At 37.3% G+C, this 17,972-nt stretch overlaps 1 protein-coding gene across 11 annotated transcripts in view; it reads left to right on the forward strand.

Annotated features, from left to right (window-relative positions):
- The window catches only part of Pcdh15 (protocadherin related 15), a 1,443,104-nt gene that overhangs the window by 879,021 nt on the left and 546,111 nt on the right, over positions 1 to 17,972 (forward strand). For 6 of the 11 annotated variants that reach the window (XM_021175219.2, XM_021175220.2, XM_021175221.2 and 3 more), the window contains exon 3: positions 9,518 to 9,583. The exons of 2 other annotated variants lie outside the window; for them this stretch is intronic. In XM_021175219.2, the coding sequence (XP_021030878.1) occupies positions 9,518 to 9,583 (66 nt within the window). Of the gene's footprint in view, positions 1 to 9,012; positions 9,028 to 9,517; positions 9,584 to 17,972 lie in introns of all 11 variants that reach the window. 3 more of the 11 variants (XM_029482520.1, XM_021175218.1, XM_021175231.1) reach the window with 1 other exon arrangement.

A 17,972-nucleotide genomic window follows, 5' to 3' on the forward strand; every position in this document is an offset into this window, starting at 1 on the left:
CCTGGAACTCACTTTGTCAACCAGGCTGGCCTCGAACTCAGAAATCCGCCTGCCTCTGCCTCCCGAGTGCTGGGATTAAAGGCGTGCGCCACCATGCCCGGCGCTCCTGGTTTTTCTTTTCTTTTTTTTTTTTTTTCAGTACACACCACAGTGTAATTTTATTTATAAATATTTCATGTGCAGATGTATAGTTTTTTTAAATTTTTAATATTTTTTATTACATATTTTCCTCAATTACATTTTCAATGATATCCCAAAAGTCCCCCATACCCTCCCCCCCAACTTCCCTACCCACCCATTCCCATTTTTTGGCCCTGGCATTCCCCTGTACTGGGGCATATAAAGTTTGCTTGTCCAATGGGCCTCTCTTTCCAGTTCTATTTCCATAATCTTCTGCCCAAATCCCTGTCTGATCCTGGCTTAATGTTCACCTTTTGATACTAGAACATCAAAGTTAATTGTCTATAGCATAAAGAATGAAGAAGCTCATGGCTGATCCAGATGCAGACAATGAGATACAATCATTGGCCCAAATGAAGCATTATATCACCCCCTCTAAGACTCAGGGAACATTACAGAAGAGAGGAGAGGTGAGAATATATAAGCTGGAAGGTTTAAGTGAAGGAATATAAACTTCCAGAGTCCAGAACCACTGCAACAGTTAATTCTGTTTCTATCTGCACTGAATCCTCACAAGACCAGCCCTACCATTATTGTCAAGGAAGTGGGAGGGGCTCACTGGGTCTTATTATTTAGGACTGACTTTTGACAGATTCCCTGAAACAAGAAACCAGTATGTTTCATTTTATACAAGTTGCTGAGCCAACTGACTGCAAAAGGTGCTTCTAAACCATTACCATACAGCTAATTGTATTGGATAGTTTCATATTGACTTCACACAAGCTAAAGTCATGTGAGGGGAAGGAACCTCATTTAAAAAAAAAAAAGAAGAAAAAAAAAGGCCTCCATTAGATCACACTGTGTACAATCATGTATGGCAATTTGTTTATTAGTGATTGATGTGGTAGATCCCAGCCCATTGTGGATGGTGCCATGCCTGGGCTGGAATTCCTGGGTTCTATAGGAAGGCAGACTGAGCAAGCCATGTGGAGTAAGCCAGTAAGCAGCACCCCTCCATGGTCTTTGCATCTGCTTCTGCCTCTAGGTTCCTGCCCTGCTTGAGGTCCTATCCTAACTTCTTTTGATGATAGAAGTTTAAGCCAAATAAGCCCATTCTGCCCCAAGTTGTTTCTTAGTCACCATGTTTATCACAGTCATAGAAACCCTAAGACACTGCACTGATAAATTCAGTGGGTCACAAAAACAAAATGAGTAGTTATAAATGTGAGAGAGATTTGTAGGGAGGTTGGTGTAGACAGGCATAATATGGAGGTGGGAGCCAAGAGAGGTCAATAAGAAGCATATGCATGTAAAACAAATTTTAATTAATAAATTGAACTAATTAAATAAATCAATAAAAAATTGATTAATCAATAAATAAATTGATTAATTAAATAAATCAATGGAAAAACATCGCTTACCTTCAGCTTACATGTATATAGTCAAGCTTCAAATGCTAGTCACATGAAACACTTTTCTTCTTCTCCCGTCAACAGTCTCCCTGCTTATGTAGGAATAAAAAATTTAGTAAATACGGTGTTAAACATCAACACATTCTTCCAAGGCCACAGAAATGAAAACAAATCCACCCTTTTCCATTTAAATAAAGGAAGATAATATGCCAACACGCTAACGGGTAAATCTGGCAGATTACCTGTTTGAAATATTTCACACCTGAAAAACAGTGTTATCAGTAATTAAAGGATTATCTTTTTTTCTTTTAGTCAACAGTTTGCTTTTTTTTTTTGAATAGAAGCTTAGGCGTGTACATAATGGGCTAGTGGTAAATAGTTCTCTTTACACAAGCAAAGTAGATCTAAACAAAGGCTGAGGACCTCCCTGCTTGGAGAATGTGAACTTAAATACCAGAGTCAGGAGCTTTGAGTCAATCTGTAGAACCATGGCTGAGCATTTTCTTAAAAATCTCATTAAGAATAATTAGAAAAGAAAATGACGAATTAGTTTTAGGAGCATCTTGGATCTAAACTGTGTAACTGCTTTTCATAATGTGTCTCCAAAACCTTGCTACTCTTGGACACTTAAGCATCTTTTTTTTTCTTTTCTCTTCTTTTCTTTTCTTTTCTTTTCTTTTCTTTTCTTTTTTTCTTTTCTTTTCTTTTCTTTTCTTTTTCTCTTATCTAAGAGGAATCAGTGGATTTTTTAAAATCATTTTTAGGAAATATTAAGTAGAGGAGAAATAATGTTGAGGGGAGAGTAGAGGATTTGGAGGGAAATGTTATTAGAAGTAGATCTCACGAAAGTGCATGCACACACATGCACACAGGCACATGTATTCACACACACACACACACACACACACACCCATGTGTGTCTGTACTTATATGTATATAAATATTTATGTGTGTGTGTATATATGTATATATATATATATATATATATATATATATATATATATACATACATACATATATTGGCAGATTTCTGAGTTCGAGGCCAGCCTGGTCTATAAAGTGAGATCCAGGACAGCCAGGGCTATACAGAGAAACCCTGTCTCGAAGAAAAAAAAAAAAAGGAAAAAAATATAACCACTTAATACATATATTGTTTCTTGTGTATACTGTTTCAGGGCCAACCATTGGGTACTAGATGATCAATTTGTCTCATCTTCCCTAGGGAAGTCTATTTCTCCACTCTCATGATTCCTTAGTTGCTTGGATTTCTTTGTGTAGGATTGAGGTAGCAATGTCCCTTGTCTTCTGGCTCTGAACATTTTTCTACCCCATCTTTCCCAATATTCTCCAAGCATTGAGTCAGTTGGTAGATGTATCTATCCATTTGCACTGTTTTCCACAACTATGAATTCTGATTGTCTAAAACAAAAGAATGAAGACAATTTATTTAACTGACTGAATAAACTTAACAATGTAATTCATCTTTAGGGGACACTTTAGGTTAAAAGTAAGATCTGAAAAGCTTTAGTATGGATCCCCATCTACTTGATATTAGATTATTAAACAACAGATATCAGATGTCAAAGCAAAATATAATTTACTAGGGATCAATTTTGATTTGAAATAACTGAACTAGAGATTGGATGAGGAAGTTTTATATTTATTTCCCTCTGAGATTAAAAAGTGACTAATTCAACAACTGTGTTAAATAATGATAGTAAGTTAAAAACTTTGGTGGCTCTGAAATGATTCATATAGTTATATGATGCTGATAAGGACCTGACTTGTGTATGCATTATAAAGAGGCAGGAGCTGTGATCAAGACTGGACTTCTTGGCTTGTCTTGAGTTAGAAGTGTATGACATCATCCGGATTTCCCATAGTCTTAGCATCTGCAGCCTTTATGCACCATTTCTCTAAAGTACACTTTAACAAAATTGTTATACATATTTAAACACATCCTTATTGCTCCTGGAAACCTTACTCTGTAACATTTCTTAAGTCTAGACAACTAGATAATTGTGGTATTTGTATCGGGGTCCAGCTGTTGTTCCAAATCCAACACTTCTTCCCACTCAGAATGTCCAGAAGTCTGAAACATGTTGGGTATTCAGGATCCCAGTCTGGCTGGAAAGAGTGTTGGTGAAAAGAAAGATCAAAGATCAAAGATCTTAGCGTTATACTTCTTTTAGACAAAGACCATCTCTGATGGTCTCCAATGAAATGGCTCTCTTAAACAACCTTGCCTTGTGCACCTGTGTTTACTGGAGTGGGCCTGTACACTTACACTTTATTCAAAATGAACCATGGGTGTATTTGAACCTTGGAGAGTGGAAAGAAGTTCTTCTTAGGGTAAGGTTTCATTGGCTAGAGGTGAAAGCATTTGGAATGCCTTGTTTGATTGGAGAGACATTCCAAGAATCCCAGGTACTTGTTGGGCATGTTCTTATGGAAGAAGAGAAAGAGGAAGTTGAACTTGTGGGTTTGCCAAGGACTACTCAACCTTTCCCATGTATTCGGTATGGGAGGTCAGGCTCCCCAGACAAGGTCAGAGAAGGGGAAGCCCCGCTGGTAAAGGGAGTCCATCATTTTGCACAGAGCTCAGAGGAGCTATCCAATCATGGTTGACTCCTACCGTAATTAGCATGATTTCCCCACAGATAGTGTGTGAAGCTCCTGTGGAAATTATGAATAATTGGTAGCAAGTAAGCATTTTCTCACCTTTTTACTGAAATGGAAACATGCCCTCTGGTTATGAAGTTAGCAACTATCCTGTCTTTATACAACTAATGAGTCTCGCATCCTTTCCCAGTTTCTTGTACTTAAGGATGTTTTAAAGAATAAAAAGTAAAAGGGAAAAGTTAATATGTAATATGGTCGCATCCATAAGGTACACCATAAGGAATATATAAAAGGTTTAGGATTTTACTAGGATTTCTGTCACTGGGATTCTGATCATCTCAAATGATCTGTATTGTTGCAAGATGCAGGCAAGGAATCTACAAGAGAAATCAGGGAATCTCACCTCGTTAGGGGCTAGAGAATCTCCCTGGCAAAGTTAGGCACATGCTGACATCTGTAGAAGTTGTAAATGAAGGACAGATTGGTCACAAAGAGTAAAAATGGGAAATTGTGAAACATCAACAGGGCTTGTGGGTACCTCTGGATGAAAGGGAAATTACTAAGGGGGAGTGCTGGAAGAAGACTGGATTCTACCTTCTGTTAGCACATCCACAAAATGAGTTTGAGAGATCAGAGAAGGTTGTATGTTACAGCATCTGGTAGGCCATTCAACATTTTCTGTTTTTTTCCCTCTAAAATAGTATTATATATTGAGTTCTAGGCCATAAAAATGTTTAGTTTTAACTCATATAAAATGATTGATTATTTCTACAATGTTTTACCAATTCTTTGAGGATTTCATATAATATATTTTGAACATATTCATCCCACCTCCCATAGGCATAGGCAAATTTACTTGGGGGAGGTGCGTATTGGCACGCAAATATGGCTGCTTACTTCCCTGTGTGATTGAGAGAGGCCAGGCTTGAACTGGGACTAAGTTACAATTGCTTTTTGATTTTGGAGTTCTGCTTTGAAATGACAAGTGCAGACATTGTCTGTTCAGTGGAACTCCCAGGAAACTGGTGGGTAAAACAATGTGCCAGTTATTGACACTCAGGTGAGACAGACAGGTGTCATGTCCATATAGGACCAAAGTGAATAGCTCTGAATTTTATTGCCACTACATTGCTTGTGATTAAAGGAAAATATTAGAATTAGGTGGTCTTCCCTGTCTCTCTACTCTTCAAGGTGATTATTTCAGTTAGCAGCTGAGTCTGAGTGTTCCTTGGGCAGCAGTCCAACTACAACACCCTGGAGTTCAATTCTCAGTCATGACACTGCATGTCACTCTAGGACTTCCTTCTAATCCTCAATCTAACCAGTGACCTAAGATCATTGAGAGACACATGGTGTACAGGTAGTATAATGGCACATCTGTAGAATACACTACCTTGATATTCAGGTATTGGTATTCATATCTCACACTTCATAATAATACATTAGTTGTTGGAAATATGTAAGTCTCTAAGAGGTTGATATTTTTCAGCGTGAAAGGCCATTATGTGATTTAACTAGGACAGTGAAGACTAAATTAAACAGATAGAAATAGCCCATTTCCCAGGCCTACACATCAGCAGAAAACTTACCCTTCTTAAAGCAGATGGCTTCTTAACAGGCCATAGAGAAAGGACAGGGAAATTCCAAATTGCTTCTCAATGTTCCCTCTGACTTCAATGATGATATCTTGTACTCAATAAATCCTTGCCTGGTCCATCCAAAATTATTTTCTCCTTAAGACAATTCTAAATAAACATATTAAAATGTTTTCCTGCATTTCAGAGCTAATTATACTTTCATGAATGCACCATTTCAAAACAAACACTTGAGCTGCTTTGAATAATGTTATTAATAGATTATTTGTCTGACAAGCTTCCCTTCATTAGTGTTCTGTATTTAAAAATAATAAAATGAAAATAGGCTTAGGCCAATCCTGAAGTACTGGTTGGATGTACTGGTTCATTGGTGGAAAATGGGAACCCCTTAGAGAATCTAACTGTAAGGAAATTAAGTTAAACATTTACTTTGTGACTTTTCCTACTAGCGAAGGAACAGTAAGTCCAGACAACTCTGTTGGAAGCATAGTAGACAAGATATTGCAGATAGGTAGACCACTGTTCACAGAAACCAATAGTATTTTCTCAGAAGCAGTTCTTGTTGAGCACAGACTTAGTCTGAAGGCAGCTCTGAGAGATGTGGGTTAATTGATACTTTCCCAAATAAGGAATGAATTCAATGGAATGCATGTTGGAAGATTCCTAAAAAAGGTTATGCTCCTTCAAACTCCTAAAAAAAAAAAAAAAAAAAAAGAAGGAAACATAAAGTTGGCCATAAACTCCCAGAAGATTAAAGCATTAAACAGATATGTTCCATATGTATAGGAAATAATCAATGAACCAGGAACTATGTGCCAATCAGGATTGGATATGAGAATCAATCAATCAATCAATCAATCTCTCTCCTTTTTTTGTTTTTGTTTTTGTCTTTTGCTTTAGCTGTGTAAGATCTATCCTTTCTTTAAAAATTGTTATTACTTGTTTGTGTTTATGTGTGGCCATATTCCATGCACATCATCACGTGATACTGATGTCATAAGACAACTTGTGGGAGTCAGCACTCCCTTCCACCAAGTATGTCACAGGTATGGATCACGGCTGAGTCATCTTGCTGGTAGTTAGGTCTACCCTCTGTAATAACCCACTGGTGAGAGAATAGGATTTACATGGTAACCTCTTCCTCTGTCCTCCTCCATTCTACCTACTCATAAACCTACTAGTTAAATATCTTTTCATCTGCCAGTATTCATCCTGAAATGGGACAGTTTTATCTAATAACTGTACCTGTGATGGTTTTTGAACTTTGTTATACAAATATGGTGGGAACAGTACAAAAGAATACATGCTGTATCCCATGCAGCTGAAGAGAAAAGTGCAGTTTTGAATCCTCTTCTTCAAGGACCAACCAGGATTCCTTTCCCTCTGCTTCTTAGGCATCTCCACCTTCTCATTGTCCCTTTATCCATTCCTGCAAATTAATTGTCACAGTGTTAGTTCAGTTATTTCTGTCATTATTAATTTTGTTTTAAATATTTGACTCCTCAAACACAACATTGAGCTCTACCTGTCTACATGTATGTCATTGTTCCTCTGGTCTCAACTGTTTCTACCTAATACCTTTGTTCCCATGAAATACATAAAAAATAAACAAAAACTCAGTATGAGGAAATTATAAATATTTTTCTTTTAAACATAATTTATGATTCACATATGAAATTGGCCAGCCCATCTGCTTGGCTTTCCATTCAGTGTTTTGTTTTTGGTTTTGGTTTTGGTTTTCAAGACAGGGTTTCTCTGTGTAGCCCTGGCTGTCCTGGAACTCACTTTGTAGACCAGGCTAGCCTCGAACTCAGAAATCCATCTGCTTCTGCCTCCCAAGTACTGGGCTTAAAGGCATGTGCCACCACTGCCCGGCCCCTTCAGTTTTCATTAAAGACAACATCAATGGTAACAGTATGAGGCAAGGAAAGGACCACATGGCCCCATGGGAAGATGAGGGGCGGGGTCAAAGCTAGGTTCATCATTTCAGACCACATCTGTCTTGTGGGGACCAGTCAGTGTTCTAGGAGACCTACATTAATTCTTTCTGAGTTTTTGTTCCCAATATCCGAGTACTATAACTCCAAAATATACCACTCCTGTCATTGCAGTACAAAGACTAACCTGGGACTGGAGAGATGGCTCCACCATTAAAGGCCAGGATCACAATCAGAAATACAATAGATCAAACTACTAACATGGGAACACTTAGGGACCCATTTAAGTCAGATTCAAGCATAGCTGGGTCAGAGGAGGGGAAATTCAGATGGTTACTAAGGGTTTGTCTTTACTTCAAAGGAAAGGCATAACATGTTTTAGCAAAAGAAATGTTCACATTTTATCCTTATTCCTTTACACAGGAATGGGGCGTCTGAGAGACTGATGATAAACTCTCTGTAAGAGCAGAGGGGGTAGACAGAGAGTCAAGCTATTGGGAGATGCAGGAAGGCAAGAAGGGAGTATAGAGTTCCCATAGATATGAGCTGTGAAGAGAGGCTCTTGAACATTGACAAAGATGCAGACCTGCCAGCATTTTCCCTTCAAAAGAGAGTACACCTCTCAGAGCTGTGCTTCCAAAGACACACACACACACACACACACACACACACACAAACACACTACATAGATAGATAGATAGATAGATAGATACATACATACATACATATATATGTTTATAAAATTTCCAGTATGCATATGTGTCATAAACATACATAGAGACACGTAAGAGGCTCTGTAGAGCTCAGAAAAACGCCCCTGACTCTGAAATGGATGTGTGGCAATTTGTAAGCTTAGCCTACACTTTTAATTTGTGAAAGTTATAATGCTATTTTTAGAGCCATAATTGAATAATCCTCAATAAGGCGAGATGAGTGTTTAAAATATGAATTCATTATCACTTCTAATTAAAAGATATTATCCTGAAGATTTCATTGTAGGATAAATACTTTTTATAAGCCATATATATTTTTAAAATATTGTATAAATGTACTTTATGTTATTGTCACATTAACCTAAAATACTACTAAATAGTTCTATGCTAATGGTATATGTATATGTTATCTCTCTTGGTGTTAATATTATATTCAAATTATAAAATCTGATGTATCTCCTTTTCACAGATCATTAGGTAATTCATGTATTACTGTATAATGACTTTTATGTATATGTGAAACTCTTGCTAAAGATACACATGTATCCTTTCTTCCTTTCTTTCTTCTGTTTTCTGATCTGCTCCCATTGGTGACTCTATACTTTGACTACAGACTGGCAATACGAGGGTAAGGTGACTGAAATAATCCACAGCACCTCATGGCCATCTCTTCTTCGTCCATTTTTGCTCTATTGTTTTTACAGCATGATTAAAATTCTATTCACTCACTTTAATCATGCCCTTTATCGCAATTAATTTCCAATTATGTTTGTTTCTATTGTGGAGCTTTCTCGTCATTTATCCTGTTAATCATCTCCCTATGTTATTCCTCTGCATTAAATTACCATTCCATTATTTCTGTCCAGAAGGACTTCTGTCCAGCCATCTTTGCTGATTTCACAGTAAGGTTTGAACAGTGTTTAGCTGTAGTATCATGGAATCTGTGTGGGCCTTAGACAATGTTTTCTTTTCATAATAAAACACTTAAAATGTTGTATGTTAATTTGATTGTAAGTTTTTAATATCAATGTGTATCTATACTTATATATTAGTGAATTTAATTTTGTGTATTTTCTCTTGCACATGTTAATTTTAACCTTTGGTTATCTTTTCTCTAGATTGCAAACTAGCTAGGGGAGGACCACCAGCTACTATCGTGGCCATTGATGAAGAGAGTCGAAACGGTGAGTGTGTTCTGTATTTCCCAGTATTTTCTATAACAAGAATTTGTTTTTATTTTAGCATTTGCTTTGGTATGATCTGAAACTCTACATAAAAGTTTTTTCAAAATCTATTAATGATTCATCTTTAATTTTCTGCCCAAGGCTTTATAATATATCGCACCTAGAAATGCTTCATTTGGATTATATCACAAAGGACTCTTTCAGTGAATAGAAGTCTTTAGTTCTGTATGAGTAGTGAATAATCTAAGTTACTCCAAACATGAATCATGTATGTGTTGGGATGTTTCTGTAAATAGGTAGGGTTTACAGTCACACATAGAATCCTTTAAGTGAAATGCAAGGTGTTCCTCCAAGGAAGGGATCATAATGTGAGCTCTGTCTGGAATCTGGTAAAGATTAAGGCTTAAATCTGGTTAGACGCTCTGTGAGCATGGAAAGTCTGCGTGAAACTGAAAGAGGGCACACAGCAAACGCTGACAGCAGGAAAGAAGTCTGAACATTCAAGTATTCCCCCTGTCGTGGTAATTAGAAGTATTCCCTCACCATACTTAATTGTTTGTGTGTATGTGTGTGTGTGTGTGTGTGTACACACACACACATACGATTTTATTCCCGAATTTTCTCTTCATGTGCTTGAACTTTAAAATAGTCATAAAATCCCCACCTCTACTGGGACTTTTGAAGATGGTGAGGTTTGGGGCTATCCAGCGCAAGAGTGTTCTGGACATTTTCACCACTGTTTGTCTACATGACTTTCTTGGGTTGTTGCTAGTGTGCTTCCAGTTTTTCTTCTGGAATTATACTTTCAGGAAAGGGATTGTGTCAAGTTGCTCATTGAAGAATTATTTTTTTAGTATAATTCTACTTAGAGTTTCTTTGAGAACGATACCAAGCCTTATAATGATAAAACATTGTAATGATAACCTGCAATTAATCATGGGATTATTTTGACAGTAACTCCTTTTACTCATCTGAGAAATGACTGTCAAGTTCCATTTTCATCCACGGTCTTTGTGTGTAGCCAAAGTATCTGCACTGTTGATAGCCTCCATTATGTGTTCAGAACAAACACTATTACTATTTTTAAAATATTAGGTAATTTTTAAAAAATGAATTTTGGTTATTTAGAAATTAATTTCATATATAATGAAAACATATGGATTGAGTAATTATGACCAGATTGAACAAATTGGAACTAAATTATAATTATAGACAAAGGAGAAAAATACATTAAAGTGCTATAATAGATAAAGACTCTTTTTCACAGGTAGATTTATAATTTACTTATGATTAACTATTTCTATTCTGAACAGACCTTCGTTTCATTAAGATGCAGCTTGAATTTTTACAGCAGTAACATAAAGCCCATGAGCATTCCAGAATATCTGTGTGCCCTTCCCTTATTTTTACCCAATTGCTTTGTACTTAAAACTGGGCTGAAACAAAACAGTTGCTTTTACTAAAGGAAGTTGTGTTAGCATGTGACCCTGCAGGGCTTGGAGATCAGGCCACAGTACTGCTGCCTGTCTCCTTTAGAGACAGCCTAGCCCTGCCTTTCTGAGGAGTGCAGGAGGAGACTGCCAAGGCTGCTCTGGCATGTGAAGGAAGTGTAGCTTTGCTGTGCTATGCAGCTCGGGGATGTTGTGCTTCTTTTTTGACATATTTTACAAAAACTGCCAACTCCTCAGAAGGCTGCCAAAGCTGTTTGAGCATCAACACAGAGTATAAATACCAACTTATGATAACTGTTTTGCCTCCTTTTCCTTTTACGGGAAATTTCTAAAACTATGGCGATCTAGCGAATCTCTCTCACAAACAAACTATAATGAGCATAATTGTCCTCGCTGTGAGAATCTCAGGAAACAGTTCAGGATGATGGCATTTATAATCTAGGAAACCTAAAAATGTTCACACTAAGCCCAATATTTTCAGTCCTGATATTAAACAATGTGTTAATTTACACTTTTCTGCCTATTTTCAGTGGTGAGAATAAAGTAATAAAATCCAGCTTTTGAAGTATCTAGTAGGTGGGAAAATGTTTGCAAATACTTGAGAGAGATTTTAATAAATAATGAGGCTCTCACTTGAGCCGAGCCTGAGTCATGGCCCTCTCAATGAGTTAAAGCTATAGACCAGCAGAGTGAAATAGTAAGAGATATAATTTGTTGTGTCTGTATTTCTCTTCCCAACCCCCTCTCTCCTTCCCTCCATTATCATATTTCTATAATAATGCATTTATTGTAAATAAAGTATCTGTGTTACTTATATGTTTTGTACATTTTAGTAAGATAGACTACTTAGATAATGAGCTGTTGAAAAGCATGCAATGCTGTGTTGGAAATAAAACAGAGCATGTCTTTACTACATGTGCCTTTGGCAGGATTGTTCTATTCCTGTTAACCCTGTATTCTGTTAACTGTGCAGGTGCATTTGCCGCATTGCTTTACAAAATTCCTGTCAGCCAGATAAAGCCAATTATCGTTCTCTTTGATTATATTGACATAAGATTCCAGAATAATTCTTGGTCAAAGACTGATTAGCACTGACATGGGAATAAGTAACAGGCAATTTCAAATACGTAAAAACTAGAATTTTCTACAACAGATTATTCAATTAGAGACAAAACAATTGTAATGATAGAAGAAACCAAAATTTTGGCCACTAGGGGGGAGGGGGTGATGACATACCCTTCTAGTCCTACCACTACTGATTCAGAATCAGGTAAGTCTTTGTAAATTCAAGACTAACCTCAGCTACAAAGCAAGTTTCAGTCCAGCCTCAACTTTGTTTGAAAAAAATGTATGTTGGATAATTAACAATGATTGTACCATCACACAGTGTATTAAAATTCATCCAATAGGATAATGTTGTTAGGAGATAATGGACTTATTTTCATTGCTGTCAAACAACTGCTCTTTGGTATAATACACAAATTCTAACATTTAGATAACACAGAAGGGTATTTTATTTTGTTCCCTAATATTGTAGTGCCCTAACTTACTTCTAGCTGCAAAAATATTAATCTTTGTATGGCATTAGTTGTCTGGCATCACCATTGCTCTGTTTCTTATCCAACACATCATCAACTCCCTGAGTTATTTTGTTTACTGTGAACATAGTTCACATTGATGAGGGACTCATTTTCCTGTGATTTGCAAAGGTATTACTGTGTCAGACTCTCCCATAGATTTTACTCCTCTCATGATTGCTACTGCAAGATAACCATTGTTATATGAAACCATTTGGCTGTGTCTATCACCAGGAGGCTGCACATAGGGCAATTCATTCTGCTTGTTTCATTTGTACCAGAGGATGGTTTTTCCAAAAGGTCAGCAGTGACATCTGTCTGGATGTATAACTGCACTGAGAAGAGAAGAGGAAAGCTTCAGAGCCTTGAAAAAATAAATTCTTACTTATTTCCTCAAATGGTCTCTTAGTTAAACTGAATTTGGTGAAGGCCTATATTTTCTCACATTAACCATAGTATCTGTTTTGGCTATATGTTTAAATAAACAACAGGAGTTTAGGGACTACTAGGATGACCTCAGAACTAGGAAGAGAAGACATATACAAGGCAGCCAAAATGTAAAAATGAACACTGAGCTGAAACATTTTGTTATAGAGAGAAATGACTATAACAGTTGGTCATTGCTCAATTACATTTAAAGTTCATGATACTAGAATTATCATGGTTATCTAAGATGATAAGAGATTAATTGTGCAAAACTATTTGTTGTATCCAAGGAAAGAAGTACCAGGTTGTGTTATGGGCATTGCCTCTTCATTCTAACCTTTACGTTAACTATGTGAAGTATAGAAATAAGCCTGGATTCTATCAAATTGAATCCTGTAGCACATATACACTATTATTCCTAAGTGAAACTTTTACAGTGAGTGACTTTCTATAAATGCAGCACTTAAGTCTTGGCTATCAAGGCAATGGCTAGAGACTGCAATACTTTCATTTGCATAAACTCCAGGAACATAAAACCAGTGGTAGCAAGAATGGCCCAGGTACTACCCTGCAAAGTAAGAGAGAGGGTGTTGTTCACTTATAAACTGGAAGGAAGTGCATCCCACCAGCGTCTTTGACTAAATTAGAAAATTCTCATATGAATAGGTCAGCCTAATTTAATGATTCTTTGTAGAGCAAAATGCACATGTGCTGCTCAATGTCCCCATCATCAGTTTTGACACTCAGTGGGGAATCTGAGGTAGAAGAAGTCAATTAAAATAACAGAAAATGCAAAGATCCTTAGTGGAGAGAAGAGCATATTCAGGGCTACATGGCTATGGGAAGGGATTGAGGCAGACTTCTCTTCTTTGCAGCCATCACTAGGATGCTCAGGTTTGGCTTGTTTAGTGCTTTGCCATTTCCACTGAGTGGGTTCTGAAGGAAATCATTTTGGAATGATGGGTGGAGGATGAGGCACTACCCAGTTGCTGGTTTTAAAGTCCAGCACCAGGTCTTTCCAAGAACCATCCTAAGCATGGTTCCCCTGGCTACATGTCCTTACATTCATTTCTTGAGTCTTTAGATTACACTTTCCTGCCCCTACCTCATGTCCTTTCTCTTCCAGATTACCTTCACTCATATGCATTTCCTGGACACTGTTGTTGCTTGTCCTCAGATGCTGGATTCGTTACTTGTGTTACTCTGAAAAATTAAGCTGTGAATTTTCCTTTTAGGACACAGAGAATATGAAATGAATTAAAACCTTTACTTTTCAATAGAGTATAGAAATCAACATTGTGCAGGTTCTTAGTGACCACTTGACAAAAACAGTAATTCCACAATGATTTGAAATGCTTTTGTTTCAAAGTGCCCCCCACAGTAATTTTAAAAACAAATGTTTATTTGCCAGATATTTCTACAGAGAATGGCTGCAGTATTTCAACTGCATGTAGCTTTCTAATATGGATCAAGCAATACTAAAGAAGTGGCTATATTCAATCTATGGGCACTTTAGAAAAACTAGTGGATTTTTTTTTCTTTTACATTATGTCAAGAGGTACAATTCAAATAAACAGTGCACACTACTCTTTTTGGCAAATAAAGGAATCCCCTAATCACAGTGTTTTCAGTAATAAGAAAAATGACTTTGGATACTTTTATCCAACACATTGCTGAAGTACTCTCAGCTTTACAAATGGCCTTATTAAATAGAACATGGTGACATATCAAAATATGATATCCAAGAGACTTTCCATTTTATTTATTTTATTTTTAAGGTTATAATATAATCACATCATTTATCCCTTTCTTCCCTCCAAAACTTTCTATATACTCATTCAATCTCTTTCTCTCTCATATCCATGTCCCCACTTTTCCATTAATTGATGTTATATGGAAATATAGAGATATTCTTAAATATAACCAGCTCAATCTGAATAATGATACTTGTATGTATGATTTCTGGGCTGACTACTTAGTATTGGATAACTAGTTGGTGTGGCAACACACCCTCTCTTTATCAGAATTACTTGCTACTGGTAATCTGAGATAAGATTTATTTATTTATTAATTTAGGAGATGGAGATATTGGATGCCTTGTTCATTTTGGTTGGTTTATTGTAGTCTGCTTTTGCTTTTTGAATCTGAATTTTTCTGTATTTTATCATAGATTTGCTTCTCAGTCTCCAGTAGTGAGGTGATTATCATTGAATTACTTCTTCATTACTTAAGATGGTTTTCTAGCCAGTCTCTTGCTTTTCCTGTTTTTTCCCCGCTCTCTGATTTGCTTCTGAAAAAATGTATAAAAATGTACAACAGTGATTTTACCTATAAATATTTATATAGCCGACTGTGTTGCCAATCAAAATCAAGTTATCCATACGTGGGTGTTTCCACCTTCAGCTTCCCACCAACGTAGCTACAATAGAACACATATGAAGGCAACTGTTTACTCGCATTCTCTTTTTCTTCTTATAGGCAGCCCTAGTAAACACACACTACATGACTCTCATCATTTCAGGGGTACAGTCATTTCCGTAGATCACTTCAAATTGCAATTCTAGGTACTCCCAGGCGTTGTTCTGTGATGCATAGAATTATATTAGGGATGCATCAAGGGGAAGATAGTCTAAACCATTTATATACCTGCTGGTAGAGGTAGATAACCAGGAGGAAAAAAGGCCAGCAAGAAGGTGGAGAATGGTGGAGAAATAGGGGAGGTGTGTGCCAAATAGAGCCCTGAATAGTTTAGACTGATAATGTGAGGTGTGCACTTAGAAACTCATCACTACACTTGGGGTAAACAAATTCAGACTTCCCAGTAGAATGTGAGTGCTAATTTCAAGAAGTAAGAAGTTGATGGAGGAGACAGCAGATGACTGACAGCTAATGTGCATATGTGCATATAGAAGAGGGATTGTGACTGATTGTATACATCCACCTTATTGTGAACCTATGGAAGAGGGATTGTGACCAGTTGTATACATGCACGTTAGTCATGACAGCCTTTGATATGGCTATCAATTTCCCAACAAATCCATCAATGTTAAACTCATCTAACAGCCAGTAGTACAGAGAGCCTTTCTCCTGCCCATCTGTCAACAATCGTGTTCTCTATAATTTAGAGTTCAAAAACATAGCCATGTGGTGCCACATATTTGTATCTCAGAGCTAGCTTTTGAAAATATCTGCTCCAGTAACAGCAAATCAGATGTAGGCGCTACACTAAGTTGGAGAGTTTGGCTCAGTGATGTCACCAGCTCAGGTAGCACATAGTTAAGAGCCTAGGTGATCATGGATATTTTGAATCAAAATTAACACTGAGTGACTGGAAGTTGGGCATGGTGGTGGTGTCAAAATTAGCCACTGATTGCATGGTCTCTAAAACATTGCTAAGGCAGAGATTAAAATTTGATTCAAGTGGAGCCACATCTCACTCAGTTTGGTAAAAATGATCATCTTTTCAGATTCATGTTTTAATGGATATGTTTTTAAAAGGTGCTTAGTTTGTAGTTAGACTTAAGACTATGAAGCTGGCAAGGCTTACACATGAATGAAGAAAAAAAAAACAAGTCAGTGACCTAAAGAGTTAATTTATGTTCTTAACAGTATGTTTAGGGATCTGAAGACACTGACAGTAGTCAGACTTAAGGTTCAGAGTAACTTCTCAGTAGTGGGTGATTGAAATGTTGCTCTCCTAATATCCAATGTATATAAAGAACTCAAGAAGTTAGACTCCAGAAAATCAAATCACCCTTTTAAAAATGAGGTACAGAGCTAAACAGAGAATTCTCAACTGAAGAATACCAAATGACTGAGAAAGCACCTAAAAAACTGTTCAACATCCTTAGTCATTAGGGAAATGCAAAACAAAACTACCCTGAGATTCCACCTCACACCAGTCAGAATAGCTAAGATCAAAAACTCAGGTGACAACAGATGCTGGTGAGGATGTGGAAAAAGAAGAACACTCCTCCACTGGGCATATAACCAGAAGATGCTCTAACATGTAATATGGACACATTCTCCACTATGTTTATAGCAGCCTTATGTATAATAGTCAGAATCTGGAAAGAACCCAGATGTCCCTCAACAGAGGAATGGATACAGAAAATGTGGTACATTTACACAATGGAGTACTACTCAATGATTAAAAACAATAAATTTATGAAATACTTAGGGAAGGATATCATCCTGAGTAAGGTAACCCAATCACAAAAGAATGCACATAGTATGTATTCATTGATAAGTGGAACAGCCCAGAAGCTCAGAATATCCAAGATACAATTCACAAACCATATGAAACTCAAGAATAAGGAAGACCAAAGTGTGGATACTTCGATCCATCTTAGAAGGGGGAACAAAATACCCATGGAAGGAGTTACAGAGACAAAGTTCAGAACAGAGAGACTGAAGGAATGTCCACCCAGAGACTGCCCCACCTGGGGATCCATCCCATATACAATCACCAAACCCAGACATTACTACCAATGCCTACAAGTGCTTGCTGACAGGAGCCTGATATAGCTGTTGCCTGAGAGGCTCTGCCAATGCCTGACAAATAAAGAAGTGGATGCTCACAGTCATCCTTTGGACACAGGGTTCCCAATGAAGGAGCTAGAGAAAGTACCCAAGGAGTTGAAAAGGTTTGCAGCCCCATAGGAGGAACAACAATATGAACTAACCAGTACCCCCAGAATTCCCAGGGACTAAACCACTAACCAAAGAATACACATGGTGGGACTCATGGCTCCAGCTGCATATATAGCAGAGGATGGCCTAGTCGGACATCAATTGGAAGAGAGGTCCTTGGTCCTGTGAATGCTCTAAGCTCCAGTGTATTGGAATGCCAGGTCAGGGAAGCAGGAGTGGGCGGGTGGGTGAGCAGGAGGAGGAGGGATAGGATAAGAGGTCTTCAGAGGGGAAACCAGGAAA

Source organism: Mus caroli, chromosome 10 (genome assembly GCF_900094665.2).
Source record: "Mus caroli chromosome 10, CAROLI_EIJ_v1.1, whole genome shotgun sequence".
Taxonomy (NCBI): domain Eukaryota; kingdom Metazoa; phylum Chordata; class Mammalia; order Rodentia; family Muridae; genus Mus; species Mus caroli.